Source organism: Pyrgilauda ruficollis, unplaced genomic scaffold (assembly GCF_017590135.1).
Source record: "Pyrgilauda ruficollis isolate IOZ18807 unplaced genomic scaffold, ASM1759013v1 scaffold41, whole genome shotgun sequence".
NCBI classification, from domain to species: Eukaryota; Metazoa; Chordata; class Aves; order Passeriformes; family Passeridae; genus Pyrgilauda; species Pyrgilauda ruficollis.
In genome coordinates, this window is record NW_024525601.1 from 3839307 (window position 1) to 3865595 (window position 26289).

A 26289-nucleotide genomic window follows, 5' to 3' on the forward strand; every position below is an offset into this window, starting at 1 on the left:
TGGTTCTTTAGCATAGAGAAAAGGAACCTCAGGGGGATCTTAGTCTTCTCTAAAACTACCTGAAAGGAGTCTATAGCCAGGTGGGATCAGTCACTTCTCCGAAGTAACAAGTGACAGAAAAGGAGGAAATGGCCTCAAGTTGTGCTGAGGAGGTTTAATTTGGGTGTTTTAACTTCCAGTCCTTTCCCCCCCACCTTCTTCTCATCCTTCTTCAAACAGAAGTACCAAATCTTGACTTCAGTTGTGTATCTCTGCTCTGAAGGAGCAGAGAAATCTAGTGAAAGGTAGATTTGACTGTCACTATTTCTCTAGCATAGACAGGACAACAGAGCATAATTCAAGACGTCCTGGTAAGCCAGTGATTTCAGTTTTTTCTGTGTTGTGACTATTAGACATGAGATAAATTTCTGGTGTTCCTTTTTTCCGCTCACTTGTGAAAAAATTATCAGTTAACTCAACCCACTGGCTGAATGTCCATTACAGTCAGGTTAAGAAGTTTAGGGACACAGTCAAATATTGTTTGAGTCTCCCAACAGATATGAATTTTAGTTTTGGTAAAAGACACAGTGCTAACTGGACGTAATCAGTATCAGGAATTTACTGTATTAAATCCTTCTCAATGGCAAGCTACCCTTCAGTGACCACAATCTATCTAATAATTTCAATATTTCATTATTTCTCTAATTCAAGAAAGTCAATAACCCTCCACTATTTCAGAGTAGCTGACACTCCTGTGACTTATGTTTGCCACGCTCACACATTTATTTTGACCATCATGAAGAACCTGCCAGGGACTAAGGACCTCACAGCACCTCATGAGTTTAGTGTAAAAAGCTTTTTGGGCTCAATGTTAGAAGGAAACTATCCCCACACACTCCCTGAAGAGTGGGATCGGCTCCCCTCTAACCAGGGCTTCTAAAGAACAGTGATGTGCAAACATGGTTGTGTCAGTGCTCATCTTCCCCTTTTTTTTTCCATCTGTGATCCTTCATGGTTGTGGAGACCATTCAAACAGTCCATCATCAGATGCTAACATAGACTGGGCTGACTGCTGAACTTCCATATGAGACAAGGAAGCAGCATGGATAACTTTTTTTCCCTCCTCCCCTCTTCCCATATCCCACCACTAATGCCTGCTGGGTGGAGCAAGTGCATAAATAAACTGGTTTTGATTAATATAAAAGCTGTAGAGATAAAATCAGGAGACAAAACCCTCTTCACAGTATTCATAGTATAATGGATGGAAAGCAAACAGGTTTCCTGAAAATGTTATGATTTCCAATGAAAAATAAAACACATTCAAGCACTCAAATAAATATGTCCTTCTTAAATGCAATAGTTTTTAATTTTTGGTACAAGAGACTGAGATCCCAATCTGCCTATATACAAACAGCACAGAATTACAAAAAGAAAGTTTATCTAAGTCAAATTTCTTAATTTTTATTAAATTCAAAAACTGCAGGAAAAAAATCACAAGTTTCTAAGTACAAATAAAAACAAATCAGCTAAAATAAAACTGTTGTCAAGTTAAAACCCACTTTTCATAATTTTCCCTTCCTTGCTATTGCCCACAGTATCATCTGAACTCCTAGAAATGCTTTAGAAATTCATTTTATCTTACCAATAGGATAGTAAACTGTAAGTTTACTATTTAAAAAAGCTAACTGTTTAGGCACAAGGTGGCAGAAGACATAAGCACAAATATCAACCATGCTTTCCTTAATTTTTCAGTAGAAATCCAGGTGTGCTACAGGCCTGCACGGCATTGAATTCAGAATGTCAGAGCTTATTCAGTGAAATAAGGGCTTTTTTGTGTGTGTGTGTGTGTTAACAGTTTGTTGTGTCTTTTCTTCTCCCACAAAACAGAGAGAATCTGTTTATGTCAGTGGTATACTTTAGTGTTCAGTGCCAGTTCTGGCTAGAAGAGTGGCAAAGGTGACGAAATGGGTTCCAGCACCAGAGAATGCGAAGTAGAGAAGCTGTAGTGTGACAAAGACTGGTTCATACTTGTGTTGTCAGTGTAACTAATAGTCTGGCGACCACCTGCTAAGACAGCATGACAAGCAGTCACATGCTATTTGAAGATATCAGCTGGGCCAGGTCATCAGCTGCTCTCCCAACAGAGCAGCGACCAAGGTGAACAACTAATGTCTGCTGCTCTTCCCACTACACCTAAAGAACTGTCAAACAGAAAACTAAATCATAACAAAATTAACACAAGTGTTGTTCCATATTCCAGATTTTACCTTTTACCCATCACTTGATACTTGCCATTCTAATAACAGGTGCAGTTCCACTGTCATTCATAAATACAAAATTTTATTTGCACTTCATTAGTTTAGAAAGACCACAATGTTTTTCAATACCACAACATTCAGGACACACCAAGTTATTCAAATATGTATCTACTGATTTACCACAGCTAAACTAAACAGTGCATTTAATAAAAGATATACCAAAGATATAATTCACAAGTTCATTTTCAGACAAAATCCTAACACAGTATTTGCTTGATGGGAATAATTTCCACCATTAGGAAAGAAAATAATTTTACCTTAGGTTCCCTTCCCCCATCCCTACAGATGTCCAGACAAAAATACACATAAATATTCCTTAACACAGGAAAATGTATCATCTAAATTTTTTTTTTCTCAAGAATTTGTCTAGGACAGCAGCATTGCTTTTTTATACCTTCTTTTAGAGCTTGATATATCTCCATTCTTTTATTGAAACTTAATGATTCTTGTAACCAAATTTATGTTTATGCAGAAAATTATGTATGCTTTTTCAAAGTGCAATCTTAGATCTGCACCAGGTGTCATGTCTTGGTACACATAGAAAGGGTGCAGCATTAAACAAAATAAATAAAAGACTGCCAGAAATTAAACTTAGCTTTTCAATAAATCCAGTCAGCAGAGGATGCTACAGCCAAAAATGTTGTCACTACATTAAAAGGAAACATAATGCTGATTATGGAAGCTTTGTACATAAAGTCCTCTGTTTTTAAAAAATTTGTCTTTAAAATAGTTAGCAAAGCACCATATACTTATCTTCATACCAGAAGAGCTTCTGCCTGCCTGTTTATAATAACAAAGAACTATTACAACATTTATGTCAAGAATAGGTATAGATTTAATTTCTCCTCCTCCTCAAATGGATGTGTGGCAAACCCCCACCGACTGTACAGTATTTATAACACTGGGGCAATGAATGAAACATCATTGTGAGGGAGAGGGGTAATAATTAAATGTTATAGTTGAATCCTACATAGGATTGCATATTTGCATATTTACAAGTTAGTGTGTAGCTCTGACTCGAATAACAAAGTGCAACGAGAAACTGCCAAATGATTGTAGTGCAGAGTAGTACAGATACTTTCTTTACCCTCCTGCTCATACTTTTCACTCTGGAGGAAGTAAAAAGTCAACAGCAACGGACATGTGGCCTTGGAGGAGGCAGTTCTGGTGGGATTTCTGGCTCTGGTTGCAGGGACAGGATACTGTTGGACAACTCATTTCTTATAACATCCAGTGGCATCTTAAAGAAAAGAAAAATCACCTGTAAACAGTCATCTGCATAGAAAGAACTCATTTCAAGAGTTCACTGACAGCCAAAGCCTCAATTTAAGGGTCTTTTGGGTCTTATTAGTGAAATGCAGTGGTCAGCAGTCTGTGAACTGCATCATGCCCACTATGTATTGTCCAAAATTTTCACCTGACAATCTGCACTTGCTCTCTGTCCTCCCAAGCACGTGCAGTCATTATCTAAACATTGACCATTTGTGTGACCAGAGGAATACTACCACCTGAGTGTTTTACCTTTTTCAGAATGTCATCAACAAGTTTTAGAAATATTTCATCCACATTAAAATTATCCTTGGCACTTGCTTCACAGAATCGCATCCCAGTTATTTGCTGTGCAAACTGATGGGAGAGAAAATAAAATAACTCCATGAAGGTATGTGCAAACAGCAACAGATAGCAAATATATCCTCCTCATAAAACCTTAAAAAAACCCCAAACACGCAACTTTCCCCAAATCTGAGATGGAATTCAATTAATAATCACGAATCTGCATGGTAGAGAAAATATTGCAACATATAGTTAATTTTTGCTTAAAATAGGTTTATTGGAAAAGTACTCTGCATTTTTCTGGACTTAATTCATGTATTCAGTTGACACGTACTGCTGCAGACTGCCAAAAAGGAAGAACTCAGAACAGCTAATCTCAACTTTAGTATTCAAAATGTAGAAAAGGGAAGTACAGATGCAAGACCTGCAGAAGTTTGGAATAAGCCTTCACTTCCAAATGTTTGTGTACGCCCACACTGACACAATTCTGGTCAAGGCAGTGTTGAGTATATCACACTACAGCAAACATACTCTCTTGCCAGCTTCCTTAGCACTTTTGGGGCTGTCAAAGAACAAAAGTTACATGAAAACAAAGGTGAGCCAATAATCAAAGCAGGGCTGTTGCCTGCCAAAAATAGTACAGAGAAGCAAACATCTGAAAGAAGGCCCACAAAGATTTCCTGACTAGAGGTCTCCATTTGTGCTTCAAGTCCTCACTATGTCCCCTTTCAGAGGCCAAAAAGGAGTATCCCCTACACTACTGGTCCAGTGTAAGCTGACTTGTAGCTTACACTTTCTTTAGACCAAAGACACACTACTCCAGCAGGAACACTTAAAACTGCACATTACATACAAATAAACACCACATGGATTTTGAGAGACCACCACCAGTGGTCTCAATATGCTCCCTGCATCCAACAGTCTGAACAAGAGTAGCCACAGACCATCAGCAGCAATGCCACAACAGCTCTGCCTCTAGACCTGTCCTTACCTTCTCTCCCTGCTGCCGAGAAATCTCTCGATCAACTTCACAGTCCAGTTTATTTCCAACTAGTAGAAGCTCTGCATCTTCTGAAGCATACTGCAATTAAAACATTTCTAATCAACCAAACCTAGAAACATAAGATTTTGTAATGCAAACACAAGACAAAAAAAAGGGCAATTCCACTACCACACTGACATAGTTCATAGGTAAATGTTCTACCAAAACATTATTTCAAATATTTTAATTTTTAAATTCCATTTTTAAAACATAATTTGAAACTAGCTGCTCTATTTTATCTAAGAATGAACACAATGACCTTATTTCACAGACAGGAAACAAACCTCCCTCCCCCCACTGCAAAGGTAAATGAGCAATGTTACAGATTTTCACTGACACTTCTAACTGGGACAATTCTAGTTCAAGAAAGCAGGATTGGACATCCATTTTGCAAGTAAAACACATCAATGTTAAATCCTGGCTAAAAGTAATCAGTGCAAAGTATCTGACAGTAGTTTATTAGTCCTAAACACATGCTGTAAAGTTGAGAGGAAAAAAAACCTTTGTTAAAAAAAAAAACATGTAAAAAGAAAATACTTAGGGCATACCTTATCAATCATTTTCATCCATTTTGGTAAATCGTCAAATGTTTCCTTCTTGGTGATATCATACACCAAAATAATTCCCTTGGCACTTCTGTAATAAGCTGAGGTAATGCTGTTGAATCTCTCCTGACCTGCTGTGTCCCTAAGAAGCAGCAGCAAACAGTGGCACAAATATTTCACCAATTTGCAAAGTACAGAATAACTTTGTTTACATTTTAATAATAACATTCCCACATTCATTAAAGACACATTTCCTTCCATATGTGTGAATTTCAGAAAAAAAAAATGGAGCAGTACTTTCAATCGTAAAACATTTTCATATTAAAACTATTTATCCCATACTAACTTCACCAAGAAAGGCCACCAAACATTTCTACATGTGTCTGAGAGTGAAGCTATCCAATGAAAATGTACCAGGAGATAAAGCTGGTTTTGTGTTATTGGGGCTTGTTGTGTGTTTTGTGGACTTTTGGTTGGGTTTTTTTTAACAGCGCTGAAAAAAATGAAAAAATAAAGAAAAAAATGGATACATGCTTATTAAACACATCCACACACCCAATTACAAAATGAACAATGCACTGCTCAGTATCATTTGAGTTTTCAGACTCTTTTTGGATCAACCACAGCAATTCAGCCATGGTTCTAAAACTACTGCAAAACCTACTGGCACACAAGTGAACGACAAGAGTGAGCAATCACTAAGCAGTACAACTTTTGCACTAGAGACCTGGCTTTCACGCTTACATCTACTTATCTGAGGTGTGCAAGTAACATTTCCATGCTCACTGTCAGCACTGTAGGTATTTCAGACAGGGTGCATTCACACTGGAGAATATTTTCCAGCAACTACACTAAGTCACCCATACTAGCTATGGCTTCTGTTCCAAAGTAGATGAGACAGAAGAGCTGCTTTTTACTGAACCATGAAAACTTTTGAACTGCTTTTAATCACATCATCAAGCCTGCCTAGGGAAGATTTTTGGCAGTTATACTAAAAAAATAGCTGGTGCATATCCTAAGTCTTAAAATGTGACTGGCATCTCAATTGGAAAATAGGTTATATGGTGCTCTGAAGTGATCAAGCATTGGCTGCTTGAGTTCAGCCCCCAAAGTCAATGGATAACTTTGAAATTGCACGGTTAGAACAAGTCCAAAGATGGATCAAAATTAAGAGTAGAGGGAGGAAGATTGTGTGCATGCGTGTCGGGACTCAAAACTTCAAAATGAATCCTCTTTAACAGTCACATTTTAGACAAAAGGAGGAGGAGAATGAATTTGGGAATGAGATTAATAATGGAGACCTGAAACACTTGTTGCAAAAAAAAAAAATAAAAAAAAAAATTAAGTCATGTTCACAAAATGCCACATTGATTGTCCTGAAGATTTATCCCCTTTAAGGTTCTATGCACAAGCAGTAGAATAGACTACCACAAACCTATCTTACTCTGCATAAAATCTTTAGGAATTTCAAGCAATTTTCAAAGCAAAGTATTTAACTTGCCCCTGAAATTGCCACAAGTGTACTTGATAGCAACAATACTTGCTAGTGATTTTACAAACTAAAGCAGAGTCTATAGAAAAAGATTTGCAACCTCTGCTTCATAGCCTGTGGGAAAATAATGACTTATACTTCACTGCAAGCCAAGGACACTGTAACACAGGGCAGAGAAGAACAAATTCCCATTGCGTCCATTTTTGTTTTATTTTTATTCAAATCCCACTCTCAGAACTTCAGAATTATATTCATATAAACTTCTGGGACCCTACAGAAAATGAAAATAGGTAGTCTGTTTCAATAAGGTCAAGCACCAGTAGTATTGCAGACCAGTTTTAGATGGTTAATTGGTCGTTTTCTTTTCACTAATGAGGCATTTTTTGTAAAGCAATACAAGTTCTGGCAGCTGAAATTATATATATATAATATTACTCAGAGCAAGTAACTCCACATTCTTTTCCATTACTTCTTTGTTATGGTCAGATTCATTTTTTGCAAGGTCCTTTGGATGTTCAGTCTGTTAAAAAACTAGTAATTTTAGTATGAACCGTTGATTTTCCACATATGGATAACATTGCTCTAGTGCTTAAGAACAGAACTCTCAGAATTATGACCTCACAGAGCAGCCTGTGTCTTCTGTTGATAATCCAGCCTACTGATGAAGTGTATTAGGGGTGTGGGACCTTAAATTCCATCATTCTGAGCACAAATGGCAGGTGGAAGGGCAAATCTCATGTGGGAGAATACACCAATTCTATCTTTGTTCAGAGTAGTGGGAAAACCTGCTTTTTGGTTTTGTTTGTCAGATTGTTTTGCTGGCCAGTCTTTTCCCTTTATTCTGTGCCCCGAGTGGAAAACAGAAATAAAGAGGGTATTTCAGAGTCACCTGTCTGTGCCTTCAGGTGAGTGCTAAGGACCTTTAGCAACTCCATCACGGGGTACCAGACCACTGAGTACATACATTATAAAAACACTCATGTTCCACTACCCTCCCTGAAGGGTAAGTAGGCCATGCAGAGAACTATGCAACATTACAAAACTCTCCCACTCCAGCTATCTCCAACCCCACATTTCCCCAGCCCTGCTGACTGCTCTGTCTCCAAGTCCACCTGGTACTATCAGCTTCTCCTCTCTCCACAACACCCTCAGGCTCTTGAAAAGTTTACAGCATTCCTAGGCTGCTGCACCCTGTGCTCCTGGCTGTTTGGGACACACCACATGCTGTGGCCAGTTCAGAACACCCATGGACAGCCTGGCTGCCCACTACCTAAAATAAATGGCCAGATGACCACTGATTGTCACCTGGTCATGCCAATTCCAATGGATTATGGCTAACTTTCTTTGCCTTGCTTGAAGTCACTGACCCCCCACACCTCCTTCACCTCTCATCCTGCAGCAGGTGGAAATGAAACTAGTCAGCAGGTGTCTGATTGTGAGCATGACATGCTAACCCTTATTTCATTTGAAAAGTGGAAGTAAATAAGCTGAACTTGCTGTCTCTAACATTACCCTTGCGTTGTATTAGTCTTCAAACTGTAAGGTGAAAGTTGGAAAACTATTTCTGCAATAAGTAAGTTTAAAATGCAACCCCAGGCTACCTAAGTAAACTGCAGTTTGAGTATCACGTTGATCTTTAGCATGGAAAATCTTGTCTTCTACTAGGTGCCATCATATTTTTCATGAAAATGTGCAGCAAATTCTTCCAGTGCTGAGGAGAAAATGACCACCCCTAATGCAGAGCTAACATTAAAAGCACGGACAACTTCAAATACCTTCTTCTAATGCGCAGGGCTGGAGCATTATTCTTGCTATACTCTATTTTCACAGACAAACTGCACTCCTGCAGTTGGAGTATTTTAGTAAGGATAGCTACTGATGCACTAGTGGAAAACTGGAAGAAGATATGACCACTCATGAGTGATACTAAGTGCTACTAGCTCTTTATTTGCTCTGGTCAAAATCAACACAATAGTAGGAGTTAAATTTAATTCCAACTAAATTAAACTCCAGAAGTTCAAATAAGTTATTACAATTTAAACAAGCACTTGGCATAACTGACAAAAACACCCATCAGATAATTTTTCTTTTTAACACTAAAAGCAGTTTTCTTCTGTTGATTTTTTTCCAAGAAAGTTTTCTAAATGAAAAGCATTGGTCTTTCTAATCTGCAATCAGAAACTACAGTGTATAACTCCTCAATCAGCTATAATCTGCAATCAGAGAATCCAACGGCTTGACTGTTTTTTGCTTCCCAAACAGAAACTAGACATCACTCCAAAAATACAAACATACAACAAACAAAAGCAAATTAAAAAATCACACAAAGCCCATTTTCAAGTGGTGACTTGTTATGTTCTATGGCAGACTGCATAAAACACAATACAAATACAGTTAATCTTAATTAAAATATCTTTGGATAATTTCTCTTTTACATAAATGTTCTCTGTGTCTATCCAAACGAGTTGAAACAAACACATGGACAGACTTAAAACTCTCTTTGGCTCACTAGTTCAATTCATTTGTTATGAGTGGTGGTGTAAAGTGGCAATAGAAGTGAAAATATTTTGAAACTTACACAAAAACTTAACACTAACACTTTCACATGCTCTATGCTTCTATGGAACCTACAGGCAGTATTTTAAAAAATGCTTTAAGGTAATTTTAGAGGTTAATTCTACTTGTCAAACAGATTTTTTTTTTTTCATCTCATAAACCATAAATATATTTAAGATCTTTTATTATATAAATAATTTATTTCAGAGGTACTGAACCAAAGAAACAACATTCTTATATATTCTAGAACAGGTACTTCCCAAGACAACTGTCTCTTAGAAAACAGAGCAGGCAGAATGAGAATTTTTAATGAGAACGCAGCAGTTTAAAACACCTTCAGAAGCAAATGAAGCTTGTTTTGCTCCCAGGTCACTGGCTACCTTGAGCATTAAACCTGTAGAGGTATCAGAGCGCTCCCTTGGCTATCCAGGGAGGAACTGGGTGCAGTGGCAGGGCAGCACTGCTTCCCACAGCCCGCTCCTTCCTCTCAGAGGGGAAGCTGGAATTGGCTGTGTCAGCTGCTTGTGTCAGCGACTGCCCAGATTACTCAGTTGAGAGGGCACGGTCAGACACCTTCCTGTCCTGCTTCAAAGCATCAGTGAGGGGTTCCTATTATTTGATCCAGTTTTCCAGCTTGGAAGAAGCGCTGATTCACAGATGCTTGGATTTACCTGGACACTTACACTATCCAGTAGTTCTGGTTATTCTACCTCATGACTTGAGCTGCGTGCAGGTATTACTTCTCACAGGACACAGGAGCTTGTGTCAGCCTAGAACTGCAAGGCAGAAGCTGATTTACTGTATCCTAACACTTTTGGCAACCCAAGGGGCACTACTAACTGTTCCAGGTGGCACAGAAAAGGTGAATACTACTCTGTGTCCTCAGTGAAGCTCTATCCTTGCATAATCTAAGGAGTAGAAGGTAGTTTCCTGACTGGAAGTTGGGGAAATAGGGGAAGCAGGAACCAGGCAGGAAGCTAGAGGTGAGAGCAGACTCAGGGCACAGTTCCCCATTATGAAAGGAACACAGGAGACAAGTCCTTTTGTATTCTACTCTCCTAAAAGCAGCAGGTGTGAATGCTGCTTTCAAAAGGATGTCTTGCACACCTAACCGCTTGAAATAGTCAACATTGTTTTAATGTATCTTTTGATAATCTCAAATGGTAGAGCTTTGTGGAAAACACTCCACTGATAGTGGTTAGGAGAGAGACAGGTCAAGTGACCATAAAAATACCAAAGTAAACTTTTTGAAAACCATTCTTGTTTGACTCCAGAAGTAGAATTATGAGATTACTAAAAAAAATAAGCAAAATTTCATGCTTTGAAATGTAACTTTAGCCATTTTAAGAAAACAGGTAAGTGTAAACTTCAGAAATTATTTGTTCACTGAACAAAACAGGTATTTTTGTAGTAAAGTTACTGCAATCAATGTACATAACACTACCAGGAAGTATGAGGCAGCCTAAATTCTGTCACTGTGTAGGTATGAAAGCAGAGTGACTTATGATCAGCCATGCAATTGAAGTCTGCATTTCTAAACTTCCAAGTGTTTGACTTGGTAAACTGCCTTCCTCTTCAATCCAACAACTGGAGGTGCAAGAAGGAGCTGAGGGAGCTGGGGGTGTTCAGCCTGGAGGAGGCTCAGGGGAGACCTTGTCACTCTCTACAACTCCCTGACAGTTGTCTGTAGCCAGCTGGGGGTTGGTCTCTTCTCCCAAGTAACAGGGAACAGGACAAGAGGAAACAGCCTCGAGTTCCACTAGGGGAGGTTTAGATTGGCTATTAGGAATAAAAATCTCTTCACCAAAAGGATTTTAAAGCACTGGAACAGGCTGCCCAGGGCAGTGTTTGTCACCTTAACAGACATGCCGACATGACCCTTGGGGACAGGATTTAGTGGCGGACTTAGGACCGCTTGGTTCATGGTTGGACTCATTGATCTTCAGGGTCTTTTTAAATAGAAATGATTCTGTTATAATAAGAGTTTATAGGTAGGCCCAACAACATACACAACAGAATTCAGAATTAATTAGCAAAAGTCATGCTTATCTAATTGCTTGTCTAAAAAACCTGGAAGCATGCCAAGGCAGTTTTAAAGTTTAAGAACAACATTTTAACAGCCACCATTGGAGAGAAAGTGACACTCAGGAGCAGGATGATAAATTTATGTTCATGAATTTTATCATATTTTAAAATATTATCTCTTTACACTGTGTTTTCCTTGCCACTTTAGTAAGGCTTCCCATAGGAGTAATTATCACATCTTAACAACCTATCAGCTTTTAAATTCAATTTTTAAAGTGTCCTATATGCTACTAGCATATTCTCAATATGTGGAAAATAATGGTTTAAACAACTCTTTTCCAAAAATTTTCACTCCTATAATGTATTTATTCAACATGAAAAATTTTTTCATAAGCTTAGTACATTTCACAGTAAGAATGCATATTAGGTATACATTAGCATCTCCACATCAGAATTTTTTGTTACCTCTGTCAGCTCCAGCAGACCCTGGCTAACAATTGCTGGCTCAACTGCCAGTCTTGTGGTCATAAGTTTCCAAACAGGGACAGATGAATGAAGACATGCCACTAACATTCAAGTGTTAGGTGACGGATGAGACCAAAGATGAAGCAGCAGTTAACTCAGAGGGAAGCAAGACAGACACATGGTGTGACAGACAGAATTGATGGTGACCTGCCAAGAGGAGTTAGTAAACTGAATTCACTGCATCCATGTAGTTAAGAATTAATAACTACCAGAATATCCCAAAAGTGTAATAAAAAGAGTATTTAGAGCTTTCCTCCCCCTCTATGGATTGTTAGCAGCTTAAACAGTTTAACTACAATGCTAATTATGCATCACACACTGTTAATAAACCAAAGCTAAGCTTCTACACAGTAGTATGTAAGATTAATGTATAGAACATAGCTGGTTTATTCTCTCATAATTATGTTTATGTATTGTACTACTCTGCAAAACAAAGGAGTGTTTATCTCAATAACTTCTAAACAAAAAAAGTAGCATTAATCACTACCATGGAGAACCATTACCAGAAATCATGTAGCCTACTGCAGAAAGGAAGAGTTTAGCTCAGACACTGAGCTTTCTGTAGTAGGACACCAGTACCAGTAAAGGTATAGTCTTATTTGCATGGGATTGCTTTATTTTTCCATGCTGTTTAGAGTGGATATGATTTACTTCAGTCTTGAATGCCTTTCACTTTGAAGTTATTTAAAAACAGTGTCAAAGAAACAGCACTGCCTATACCAAGTTTCAGAAAAACAGTTTAGAAAATACTTCACAGTTGCTTTATAATTGCAGTTACAATGAAGGTCAGTTTTAATCAGTCCAGAAAAATAAAGAAAACAAAATATACTTTCTCTAGTGTCTATTTAACACAGTCAACTTTTGTTGTTTGTAGAACTCCTGTTTCTTATGTAGGTGATGTCACTCTTCCAGGAAAAGGGGCTCAAGGCCTCTGTGATGCATTAATATTTCAGTAATTACATTCATGCCCTACTTCTAACTTTATCTCTCCTTCTCCTCCCTTTTACCCTCACAAAAATCTAAGAGCTATTTGCTTTGGTTTAAGTCTTGTGGGAATGGAGGAGAGAAGTAATAGGGTAAGAGCTAAACCAGCTTATAACAGTTAATAGTAGTATTAGACAAGCATATTAATTCATGCTAGAACATAAAAATTAAAACATACTGCTGGTTGCACGTTTGTTTTACTTACCAGATTTGTAATCTAATTTTCTTTCCTCTTAGCTCTACTGTTTTGATTTTAAAATCAACACCTATAAATAAAATACAGTAAACAGAAAAGGAGGAATAAGAAGCAAAAGTAATGAGGGTGCAATTATTATTGATACTTTTTTTAGATCAACTTGTAACAGTCTGAACAAGCAGAAGGGTTTGCACCACTACGGTCAACTCAGGAACATAATGGGGATTTGACAACCACTATACAGCCTGTGAGCCATCCAATTTGGCAACACCACAACATAAATCTTCCACTTAGTGCAAAATTTCCAGCAGCAGGTAAACCCAACACAACAGTAAAACAACAGGCACAGCATGATTGTTTCAAGGACAAGCCTGTTCTACTTCCAGCTGGCACAAACACCCTGGAGGCATGGAGCAGAACCAATCCCTCCACATCAGTTTTGCTGTTTGTGAAGCAGGAACAATATAGGTCTGGCTTCCAGGATGGATGCATAGTATCTGTAAAGTGCTTTAGTAAAGTGCTGGAATTGAGGTTGGCTTATGGAGAAGTTTGTCAAGACTGTAATTTTTAAGTCCTGCAAATTAGAAAACTTCTTATATTCAAAGAGGGTATTTGACTTTCAGAATTTATTTTATATCTGTATGGTACTTTTATTCATCATCTCAAAACTCCAGACACATTTTGAATGCATGCTAAATATCAAAGATAGAACCATGAAGACTTTGTTAAACAGAAAGATTTAACTTTTATAAAAAAAATAATGCTGGCTAGCAACACATAAGACGTACTGTGGTCAAACAAAAGATTAACATCTTAACTACAAAAATGTATCAGGAAATAAATGTCCTAGAATATAACAGATTTGTAGATTGTGATCCTGTTCATTTTAGGATACATTTGTAGGACGATTTTTGCTTCAGTTCATCCTTCTACACATCATCCCTCCTAACAGCTAAAATCAAAAAGGGAGAAATAAAAAGACATGAGAACATGGTTCAGACCCATACACTTAAAACTCACACAGAAGTGTAGAAGCATAATGTGTTGGAAACACTTTTGCCGCTTCAAATACAATTGTAAACTAAGAACAGGGATGAAACTGAAGAGAGGAAAAATAGTTTTTATTTTCTCTAACAAAAACGACACATTTTCCCAAAGACTACCCTTGGTAAAAGCTGAGTGTCCCTGCTGATATTAAGAACTGAGACTGAATTTAAACTTTGACAGAAGGGACTGAACTTGGCCATTATGTCCATATTTTTAGTTTGCAGAGCAGGTGGACATTTTTCAGCCAGATTAAATAAATGGAAGGATCACTGACCTTCATTCTCCTAAACAAATATCCCCTCTAACAGCCTGCAGTTGCACATTGCATATTGATAAAAGTAACGGCCATCACACCATGACATTTGTCCTCATTCTCCATGTCCTTAATAGTTTCTAGCACACTTAATCACCAATTCTTGGAGAGATATTCAGGACATGATGCATGTACTTCAGTTACAAACACATATGTCTTTCAAACCCCAGGAGTCAATGTGTTAAACTGATTTGTACTAAAAGGTCAAAACTTGGTCAAAACCAAGTAGTCATATGAAAATTGATAAAATATTAAAATTATTAAAATTTAAAAGAATTTATTAATCCTAACTTCAAGAAATCTTTTTGTACAATTCTGAAAAGACAATTCTGTCTTAGTGCAAAAGCAGAAGAGAAATGATCCAGCTATGTTCTAGTCTCCAAAGTGTGTGAAATGAGAATTATTGTAATTCTATTCTAATAATAATTTTTTTAAAAGAAACACACATCAATTTCTACTGTTATAAGCCTTTTCTCTATATAAATGCATTTTAACTATAAAATGCAATTGTCTTAATAGTCATAGGTTTGTCTACAAGGTAGAACTTTACTTAATTAACTGTAATTGCTTGCCTCAAACCAATCCTGTCCTCAAGGAAGTTTGAATATAACTGCCCAGACATCTCAATCCCAATTCCCAATCCTGCTATTCTGTCATACAGAACATAATATATCATTTGCCATTCATTTGATGTTGAAAAAAGTCTAAATAATCTCTGATCCCAATGTGAGTGTTAAAACCACCACAGGGATTTCATGTAAGTTTCAATAACTACAAAACGAAAATAGTTTTATAGAAGTGGTTTATACAAACCACTGCTGTCTTATACAAACAAACAAACAAAAAAAAAAAGGCAAAAAGCTTTTGTTATATTTTCTGTAATGAAAATCATTAACTATGGAGAGAAAAATCCAACTGTTGTAATAAACCACGTTTTCAACATGGAATTTCCTGGGACTACAAGGCCCAATATATGAATAAAACAAAGTAGAAAAAAGACTACATATTAAAGAGATGGTTTCAAAATCAGCATTCTTAGTTTAAAGGCAGATCTTTCAATAAATCACCTTAAAGTCATACCATGAAATACGTCCCTACTGGGAAATTTTGCAAGGAATAATACAAACAAGTAACAGTTTTGGAAAAGCAGACAGGATCTTCTATAGAATTGTTTGAATCATTTAATACTTAAGTCAGACAGAGTGCCAGAACTCTGCAAAGGTTGCTCAATTACTTTTTATAATTAGTTATGCTCTGCAAGCATCAACACAATACCAAAAGCTTCATGTCTGCCAATACTGAAGGAAAAAATCTGGCAGCTTTCCTTTTTGCACATGAAGAAACAAATTCCTAAGCCTGTCAGGTTTCATTACCCTGTTTTGCCATAGACTGCCAACGCCAGTGCTTCAAGTTTACATACAAATTAGTAATTCAATTAAAACAACACAATAATTTGTTTTCCACTTCAATTTCAAATATTGCATTGAGTCAAGAAAAAGGTCAATGAAAGAAATTATTTAGCTCGACATATGTTAATGGAAATACCTAAATTTAAAGTTTTGCTATCCATACAATTACTCTGGCATGGTTTTATATATAGTTCAATAAAACAGAAGAATCAACAATTACTGTTGACAACTGCATTAAATCTGAATAACATACCTTATAAAAAGAAAGGATTTTAAAAAGTTCTCTTTAGCTGCTACAATACCAGCAAACTATCAGTGGTTTGCATGCTACCTAGCTTGCATTTAAAGGCTGCTGGGCTAATTGTCAGTGAATAAAAAATATACACATGCCAGGAAAGCTGACAAGTGCATGTGCTTATGAACATACTGAAGCATGCCATTTGCCAGGTCACAGTGATGTAAGGGGAACCAAAAGGCTTATTACAATCTCCCCTCCCATTAAAAAGTCAGCCTTCTGTCTATACATCAGGCTTGCATGGACAACAGGCAATCAGTAATATTCCAAAATTATTGCACTCAGACAACAAGTAAATCCAAATCACCATCTCTCTTTTTATGGATTTTACAGATTAAAATTGTATGTGCTTTGGATGTCACATTTTGACCCTCATTTTTTGCTGGAAAGGCTTTTTTCATGAGTCCAAACAAACATCCTACAAAAAACCAACGAAAAAGGCACAAAAATACAGATCTCAGCCTCTGGATTGGGTTTCTGATTTTGCATTTATTTATGCGTTCAAAGGTGTATTAACTGAGCTTGCCCTACAACTTAAAACTGCAAAGGAGCATTTCTGCTCTCCCCACAGGCTAGACACATGTAAAACAAGGCATTAAGGACAGCAACACTAACCTGGTGTGTGTAACATAAGTTAAGGATTTTCAACATTTTATTTAATGTGCACCATGGCTGTCAGTAGCACATTCACTTTGGATGAAAAATTTTCTTTGTGCAAAGAACATCTGTAACACCATGGGCTCAACTGAAGCTATGCTTCCTCCAGGAAAAACAAAGGGCTACCAGGACAGAAGGGTTTAAAAGTATATTAAACACACAGCCAAACAACCTGTCTGCACTCTTTTCAAAACTAAACAGCCTTAAAAGAAAGAGAAAAGAGACTCAAAATAGAAGCACACTAATGAAGTTCTAGATAAGGGCAAGTCACTGAGGATGACATCTCTTGTCAATGAACCAAACTTGAGACTGTTTCAAACTTGAGACTGAAATCCTACAAAAATGAAGCCTAGCCCAGAATTGACTACATTACATTAATTTCTCACACCAAACAGAACTAGAGATTGTCTGCCAAAGCACAAACTGAAACACACACAACTGGGTGCAGCCTTTCTCTTTAAAGTGAAAAGTATTTGTATAGAAATAAAATAGTAAAGAAACTTCTTACTATGCATTTTATGTTTAAATTTGCAATCTTTAATTCCCCTTCATAAGAGACAGAAAAAGAAAGTGGAAACAGTTGTGTTCAATGCACACAGTGTGACCTTTCAGTGGACAAGATTTTCTGGTGACAAAGTTAATGGCAGAGCTGGGAAAACAGATGTAAATAGAGCACAAAAAAAACCCTCTAACTAAAATCAATGCCAATGGATTCAATTTTCAGAGGCCTATTAGTGATTTGCATCAAAGTAATTCAATCAGTGAAAGATAGTCAGACCATGCTTAAAGAAACACAATCAGTTTAAAAATTCAGAGGTTATACACCAATTAACCCTTAAAACAGACATATAATTTGAAGACTATGACAGGTTATTGAATCTGGACATCTGACACCATTATGCAAAACAGTTTTCTTGCTTATGCTACATTGGATAACTGAGATCCACATGAGTTTCGAGGTAAAAACCATATTTATTACAAAACATCCTGGTTTGTAACTAAAAATAATACTTACACCTATCCCAAAACTGTCAAAGTCAATGAAAAGATGCTCAAGAGCATGCCTTCTGATTTCTATCATCCTGCTTGAGGGGGGGAAGCAAGCAACAACAAAAGGCACATAGGGAGGACAGGAAAAGGTTACAGAAACTGTTACCAGGAAAAAATACCCAAAACCATTTTGTCTTATTTTAATCGAGCCCTAGGTCAAGCAGTTAGTTTTTAAACCACACCAAAGTGGAAATGCCTCTTTCAAAATGCATGTTACAAATTAAAACATTCAAAAGAAGAGATTTGTAATCATTTAGTGCTAAGGCAGATACAAGTATGTTTGGGGATTATTTTAGAAGCAGGTAAAGTACGTTGTCCATAGAGCTTCAAGCACGTAATTCTAGAACGATTAACATGCAGACATTTGAGACTGCTTGCCTAAAATAAAAACGTACCCATACCTCAACTGGCAACTGGGCTACACACTAGAATGAAACAGATACCAATTTTATTTTTTTTCTGTGTAATATACGTGGAGTGAGTAAATGCTGAATGTGTAGTCAACTGATTTTTTTTTTCTGAATGTCCAATATACAGCTTCTATAACATTTCAGATGCTTGGTACTTCCCAATTCAGTGAGAAAGGAGGAAATTATAATTTCTTTACTTTCTTGTGGACAATAAAATCATAGGGCCTTCCAGAAAACCTAGGCTTTTGATACTATTTAGGATACTAAGTTCAAAGCATGTACCAAAACGCTGTCAAACAGAATGAGGCGGAAGAGGAAATTGGAAGGAGTAAGTCTCTCTGTGGCTTTATGAACAAGATTTATTTTCAAACTTCTGATTATAAAGCAGAAGAACACTGAGATACTGGTCAACGACTACCTGGCCTGCAGGGAAAACTGAATGGAAAAAGAAAGGTTATTTTATGAGCAACACTACCCAGATTTTTAGAAGGTGGAACCTATAAGCATTTTGTTTTGGGTATCAAGTTTTCATCTCCTTGGGATATCAGCAGAAATAAGTAGCAAAAGTGTGGCTAACCAACTTCCAGAAGTCCCTTAGAATCATATGGCCTAATTTTCTTTTTTTTTCTTTGCTAATGACACGCTCAGCTGTTCACAGCAGAGACTGAGTCTGACAGCTGCATTCCAGTCTCCTTGCAAACCTAACTCCCCATTTGACATCATTCAAGTGGCCTCTTCACTCTGCCTGTTTTTTTTATTTGTGTATTCTCATATATGTCCTGGCTAGGGACTACAAGGCTATCTGACAGTCCTGTAGTGTTGATATGACCCAGTGCCTGAATATTTCTGTCAGCTGAAGTTAACCTCTAGTTTACAAATAAAAAAAACAAAGTTCAACTTCAAATTTACTCTTTCTTGTAACCTCTTGTTAACTAAAAACTCCATACCTCCACAAAACCCTATTCCTAAACCCTAATAATTTATATTATCTATCTACTTTTTCCTGTTTTAAATTACAGTTTTGTTCACTTATGAGGATTCAAATGACTATGCATAGCAAACTATTGCTGACTATAGCAAATGCTGCAAAATACACTTAGCTGGCACATCTGGGGCAAACAACGACTGGCCAGGTGTTTTCACTTGCTGGAGTCTCTATGTTGTCCATTACAAGTGACTACACTGCTCCTAAAGGTAAAAGGCAGCTTCCAGGGGACACAGGCCTCTGTCATAATTTGCACCTCCAAAGACAAACAAGGAGGTTCATATATGCTCCCTAATTATTTTAAGGTTTTCTGTGAGACAAAACTGTTTTTCTCTGCGAGTTTCCAGCCTCCTGCTCCTCTCTGTTTATAGTTTGGCAAGAAACTGCAGCACACCATTAACAAGGTATTGGTATGGTTTATTTACACTATACTGCACTAGTGAAAAAGCCAGTACATAAAACCAGATGTATCAACATCCTGGATATGCAAAAGTAAGAACAGTCAATTCTCACAGAATTACTTATTCCTCATTAAAACTTCCTTCCTTTTTTTTATATAACAGCATAAATTTCTCACGTTAAGAGCTATTTCTTGATTAAAGCAAGAACATCTTACTGTTACTTTGTCATGATGGGGTAAACTAAGAAACATCTATTTCTACTCTTTCTCCCCTCTCCCCACACCAAGTAAGCTTTCAGTGACATCTTACTGAAGGGGGGAAAAATGTTTAAAGAAAAATTAAAATGAATTATACTTGTCAGAAAGCCCACAGGCACACACAAGTGTATCAAAGAAATGAATGTTCTTTTAGTTGACTCACAATGATTTTCTGAAAATTTTTATAGGTTGTTCTTCATCTCAGATTGCATCAAACTACTAAATTTATTTTTAAGACATATTTTTGATTTACTGAAAAAAACAATCAAATTATTAGTAAGCCACATACTATGTTTAGAGTTTCTGTGAGAATACAGATTAGATAACTAAAAAGATAAGAGGAGTAACTTAGTGCACAGTTCTGAAAAATGACAGATACTTTCAAAGTGAAAAAATCATTACGTTATATGACAAGCTTATGGGAATGAAACTGAACATTTATGTTGTTAGCCCCTATTTTTTAAGGATAAAGAGAGTGAAGACAGGTTTGAATTGTGACAGAAACCTCAAACATATGTATACATACACATAAAAAGGTATATATGTATATATTTGTATACCATATATAGATGTCTATATATTAAAGACAGAAGTTGCCTTACTTAAGAGCACTCTGATAGAAGACAAAGTTAAAGTTTTCAGTATTGCTATTGTTTATTTGATGGACACTAGAAATTTTGCACAGACATGGGCATTTAAAAAATAAATAATAGGAAAAATACCACTTGGAAGGAAAAGCTATGGACCTCTGTAAATCTCAGGAGTTTCCAACTTCCATACCATTTCACATGAAGGTGAAACAAGGTCAAAGAGCATTTCTGTGAAGTCAAAGGAGTCTTGCATCACAATGCATTTACATGCCACTGATCTGGATCCCTCAGGCCCAGAACAGATCACCGGTCACTAATTCCCCATCTTGATCCACAACAACCCTTCCCATTACAAACTCCACTATTATTCTGCTTGTAAACAAGGACAGAAGGAAGATTTAGTGTTTACTACATGTGATACTTAGCTTTCCTATGAACAGCTGCTAAACCAGCCAGCAATGCACAAGGCACATAAACTGCACTGGCATTATCAAGGGCAAGGCCTCTTTCCTGGGATGATTTTAGACCTGGCGGAAAAGAGCTGAAAGATAAGACGAGATCTCAAGAGACTTCACATACTGTGCCAGCATGTAAAAGAAAAGGTGAGGAGCCCAACTTGATTTGAGGGACCAGGACAATCAGCATCCTAAGAGGTGAGTCAGTGCAGGGCCTCACCTTTGGGAGAGCAGGAACCTCAGGTTGAGAGAATAAAACCAAAGCAAAGTGTAATGTCTGCAGAAAAATTAGATTGACAGGAAATACTGCTGAGTACAGGAATTCTGTATATCTGTCATGGAAGAAAAACAGCAGGGAGACTGGGAATGAACTAAGAATTGGTGGATTAGAACCATGAGACTGAGCAGCAGCTGGACAGATGCTGGGAAGAGAACAGAGGACATTGAATATTTAATAAAGGGACTCTGATGAAAAAGAGCCCCTTTAAAAATATTTATATTAATATATAAATTTAACATCACAACTATGGAGATCTGAATGAAGATGTATTTCTTTTAGGATAAGAACTAGTTGAGGTGGGATAAAGGGGTGGAAGAAGCAGAGGCAAACACTGTTTCTTCTCCCCCATGCTTGAATCTTCTAACAGATGTGGCAATGAGTATTTATCCACTACCCTTGGAAAGATCATTCTTCTTCACACCATATTTGGTGCTTTTTATTTTTTTTAAATTCTCAGTTCTGGAAAACCTTCAAGTGATAGCTTTGGATGAATAGGATGATAGCTTTGAATGTGTGAATAATGCAGGCAACAAATAATAAATGAAGATCAAATTTTACTTAAAAAAAAGGAAGTGTAGATTTATGTTTGTTGACAAAGCTAATATTACTCCTGAACAAGTTATTATCCCATTACAGAAAAACAGTGGATTTAACACTGGCATGGAGAGAGTAATTTTACCTTTTTCAAAAATCAGTAAATATTTGAGCATATTGGGTATTCTCAGTGATATGTAAATAGCAGATTTAAGGAGACACAATATTCCATGCAACTAATATAATGCCCAAAATAAATACATCAAAAGAATTTTAGATCAACAGCACATTGTGTGCTGTTATGAATAATGTGCTGAAATATGCCAAGCTATTTTTGAACACTTTCAAAGAAGTTCTGTATCTGAGCAGAGACTGAAGACACGTTGATGTGTTTTCATTACAGATTTTTCTTTACCAACCTGGCAACGTAGTCTTCTTAAAGCAGCATTTAAATACTGTATCTTTCTCAATTGAATCCACACCTTCTCCTTTCTGCAGAAATAATCCACTTTTCATTAACATGGCACTATTGTCAGCACTTAGGGGCAGAAGACAGGAAAGGTCTTTGGACATTTGCGGTTCTGCCACTCTCGGAGGAAGTCCTCTGAGTAGCCTCTACTTTCATACAAAATCTTAAGGTGATAAATGTTGTTCTTTTGGTCCTATACGTCTACAGGTTTTAGTATAAAAGCATGAAAGTAAGGCTGAGACCATTAATACCAAGATAAGGAAGTAAATATGTATTCCAGCATTCCATTTTAAATACAGCTTTGCTAATATAAGGTACATACTACAAAATGCAGTTTTTTGGTTGGTTACATGGCCTTTTCAAATTTAATCTCAAGGTACCTTCAGTTTATGTAACTGGATCAGTCACAGCATTTTCACTGATGTCTCAAAACACGCTCTCCACTTGCGAACTCTTGAAAACCACTGCAGTTAAGTGGTGACAAAGGAAGAGCTTTATGATTTCAACTGTGTATTAGAGGCTGAACTCAGATTGTTTTGGAGTGTGGGTTATTTTTTATCTATATGAAATGTAAACAGCAGAGGTTACTTTTTCTTACTTTATAGTGCAAAAAAAATCAGAGCACATGCTGACTGTGAAAAGCTCCTTCATTTAGCAGCCAAAAGATCTGGGGGAATCTCAACAGCTCTCAAGTTTAGTCTGAGGACCTTGAAAGAATGCCATTACTATCAAGTCCTTCTACATGTATTTTGGCACAAGTTGATTTCCCTATGCTGCTTTATGTTGGCACATTTTGTACAACAAACATTACGTAACCTTCTGTCTAGCAGCATATCACTACTTATTTCCTGTTTCTTCCCTAAAATAAGGAAGCTTCTCTGCTTAAATCACTGTCTCAGTTATTAAGGAAATCAATTTTGTTGAAAAGGCACCAGAGCCTGGAAGTCCGGACCGGGGTCTAGACCACCTCCCTTGACTTCCCAAGATTCACAGCAGGAAACTAACCCGAGTTACAGAGAGCAGCCCAGACCTGACGGAACCCTTAACGTGGGTCAACCTAAACAAACCGCAGGAGAGTTAACATCAACGTCTAGACATGGAGAATTTATAAAGAATACGTTCCTCTATTAATTGTACTTTAGGTGTACCATAAACTCAATCAGTCTGTTCATCCAGACAAACCATCAACATTTCTTCATTACAACACATCCCTTGAGTATTAATGCCTCTGAAAGTGTCTTTCTAACTTCTACAAGGTTAAGTTGCCAATTTCAAACTAAAAAACTTATCAACATAACAGTACTAATCTGCAGTACCAGATCTGGATTCTTAGCTTAGGAAAGAATTAAATAACTGGTAAAACACACATTAAAACAAAAGTATGAGTAACTGTGCATCATTTCGTTTACAGGAAGATAATTTCGGATAGTAATAACTCAGCTTCTAAAAGGCAATACAATCACTTTTCATCAGATGCCTAAATTCCCTCACATTCCAAGCTGCAATTAAGCTAAGCATACATATTTTCCAGTGACACAGACTTTAACAACCACCTTGCTGCAATACTCAAGAGTTCAACTCCAAGGATAGCACTCTAATAACAACGCAGAATAACTACCTTGTTTTCCTCCCTTTACATACCTGTGTATTAAAAAACAGCAGGTATTAAATTACCTCCGAGACGCGCAGAAATGACTAAATCATGAATAAGGCAGTACACTACAGAACTAGGAGCTTGCCCTCTAGTTAGCTGCATAAAGAGCAAAACACGCAATGCTCTCAAGAAACAAAACATTAACCTCGGATCTAACATCACTGGGGGGGTTCTTCACGAAGCCATAGCAGCCATCTGGAGTTCATCTGACTGCGGTCTGGAAGAGTACTTGAATAATACACTGGAAGAGTACACAAAATACACACTGCAACTTTTCAGCTCCTGAAATACTTCTGTCTCCTTTCACGCAACCTCTAAGACTTAAGCACAAAATCCTGCTTTGCCAACCATGCCCAATTTTTTCTTTAAACTGTCTGCCGTTAGCAAGGCTGAAACAGGAGAGCCCACCAGCTTCTCAAAACTCGCAAAGCTAACTAGGACATCCACGATCTTTCCAAGAAGAGCTGTTGAAATCTGGCACCAACCATGCCCCTGAGCCTCCCGCGGCCGAGGAACCCATCCGGGGACCCCCAACCCGGCTGCCCTGGGCAGGAAGCGGACAGGGACCACGGCGCGCCCCGGAGCGGGGCAAGGTCTGGGAGGGAATGCCTGGCAGGCGGGGAGCGGGCCCGCACTCGGGAAAAGGCGGGACAGGGGCCGGGGAAGGGCGGCCGCCGCACCGAGCCCCGCGCTCCCACGGCCGGGCCCCGCGAACGGCGGGGGAAGGAGCGGCCCCTCCCCCGGGACGGGACGGGACGGGACGCGGTCCCTTACCCACGGTGGACTTGCAGGCCTCGCAGAAGGTGTCGTCGGTGAATCGCTCCATAAGGCTGGTCTTGCCCACCCCCCGCGACCCGATGATGATCACCTGCAGCTTGAAGTCGGCCGGGCGCGGCGGCTGCTTCCTGCGGCGGGACTGCCCCCCCGAGAGCGCCGGCGACCCCGCCGCCGAGCCCGCCCCGAGGTCCAGCCCGCCGCCCCCCGCCCTGCGCTGCGGCAGCCCCGAGCCCGGCTCCATCAGCGATGCATGCGGCGGCGCCGCGCTCCCTCCCCGCCCTCCCCGCCACCGGCGCCGACCACTGCGAGGCACGGGGAGGAGGGGGCAGCGAGGACGAGACGCGGCCGCCGCCCGGCCCTGCCCGAGGGGAACGGGAACAGCCACAGGAACGGGAACTGCGCCGCCGCCGGGAGCGGCGCGCCCAGGCCCGCGCCCGCCCGCGCAGCGCCCTCTGCCGCGCCGGAGCCGCGACCGGGCCGGGCCGCAGTGCCGGGGGCGGGAGCGCCCGCCCGTCCTGCCCCGGCCCGCCCGTCCTGCCCCGGCAGTGGCGTGCGGAGTGTGGCTCAGGGGGTCAGCCTTGCCCCGGCCCCCTCCTGGGGTGACCCGCAGCCAGGTCTTGCTTCGAGCTCCCAGTGGGATCTGCCTCTGCCGGGACGGCGAGGTCTCCATCCTCGCTGGGGGATTGGAGTATTGCTCTTACGAGGAAAGGTTGAGGGAGCTGGGCTTGTTTAGCTTCAATAAGAGACGACTGAGAGGGTGTATATAAATATCTGGGGAGGGGTCCCAAGGAGATCAGGCTCTTCTCCATGGTGCCGAGAAAAAGGACAAGAGGCGACGAGGGGAGCGGATGCACAGAAAGTTCCGCCTGAACACGAGGGAGAACTTTTTCACTGTGCAGTGACCGTGCACTGGAACAGGTTGCCCAGAGGGATGTGGAGTCTCCCTCAACAGATATCAAGAGCCCTCCGGATACAATCCTGTGCACTGTGCTCTGGCATGACCCTGCTTGAGCAGGGAGGTTGGACCAGATGACCCACTGTGGACCTTCCCTGCATGACCTGTTCTGTAATTCTTGATTTTGTGGTTGTCTGATTTTGTCTCACTTAAATTTACCTTTAGGTAGTCAAGCAGAACTCAGCCCTGGGTGGACTCCCTGTGTGTGGTAGCACACACGGGTCTGGGGTTGTCCAGGGATGGATTTCACAGTCAGATTTTTGAACTTTGGTACCTGCTTGCTCCTGAGCACTGACCTTTTCATAACAACCACGAGTGCCAGCTGAGTTGTTCAAATTCCAAGCAAAGGAAATTATGGCTATACAGGAAGTAGTGTAATAAATCATATGAGGGACAAGTGATAGGGATGAGTGTTGCTCATTGTAGTTTTTGAGGAAATTTCTATCTCTCCAAGCTCTGAGGACCTAGAGTTCAGAGAATACAGATTTTTCAGATGCAGCTGGCAGCAAAGCATCATAGAATGTCCTGGGTTGGA

General features: G+C 39.0%; 1 protein-coding gene across 1 annotated transcript; it reads right to left on the reverse strand.

Annotated features, from left to right (window-relative positions):
- Positions 1-1424: 1424 nt before the first annotated feature.
- Positions 1425-25484, reverse strand: RAB12 (RAB12, member RAS oncogene family). Its single transcript, XM_041477617.1, has 6 exons — positions 24797-25484; positions 13226-13286; positions 5442-5580; positions 4843-4932; positions 3819-3923; positions 1425-3537 (listed from the first exon to the last, which is right to left on the reverse strand). The coding sequence occupies exons 1-6, from the start codon at positions 25467-25469 to the stop codon at positions 3424-3426; spliced, it is 1182 nt and encodes a 393-aa protein (XP_041333551.1). The 5' UTR covers positions 25470-25484; the 3' UTR covers positions 1425-3423.
- Positions 25485-26289: the final 805 nt, after the last annotated feature.

Coding starts and splice junctions, on each gene's coding strand:
- RAB12 (XM_041477617.1), bottom strand. CDS start 25,469: ATGGAGACCTCGCCGTCCCGGCAGAGGCAGATCCCACTGGGAGCTCGA. Junction 13,287..24,796: donor GGCCTGCAAGTCCACCGTGG/GTAAGGGACCGC, acceptor TTTTATTTATAG/GTGTTGATTTTAAAATCAAA. Junction 5,581..13,225: donor AAAATTAGATTACAAATCTG/GTAAGTAAAACA, acceptor GCTGCTTCTTAG/GGACACAGCAGGTCAGGAGA.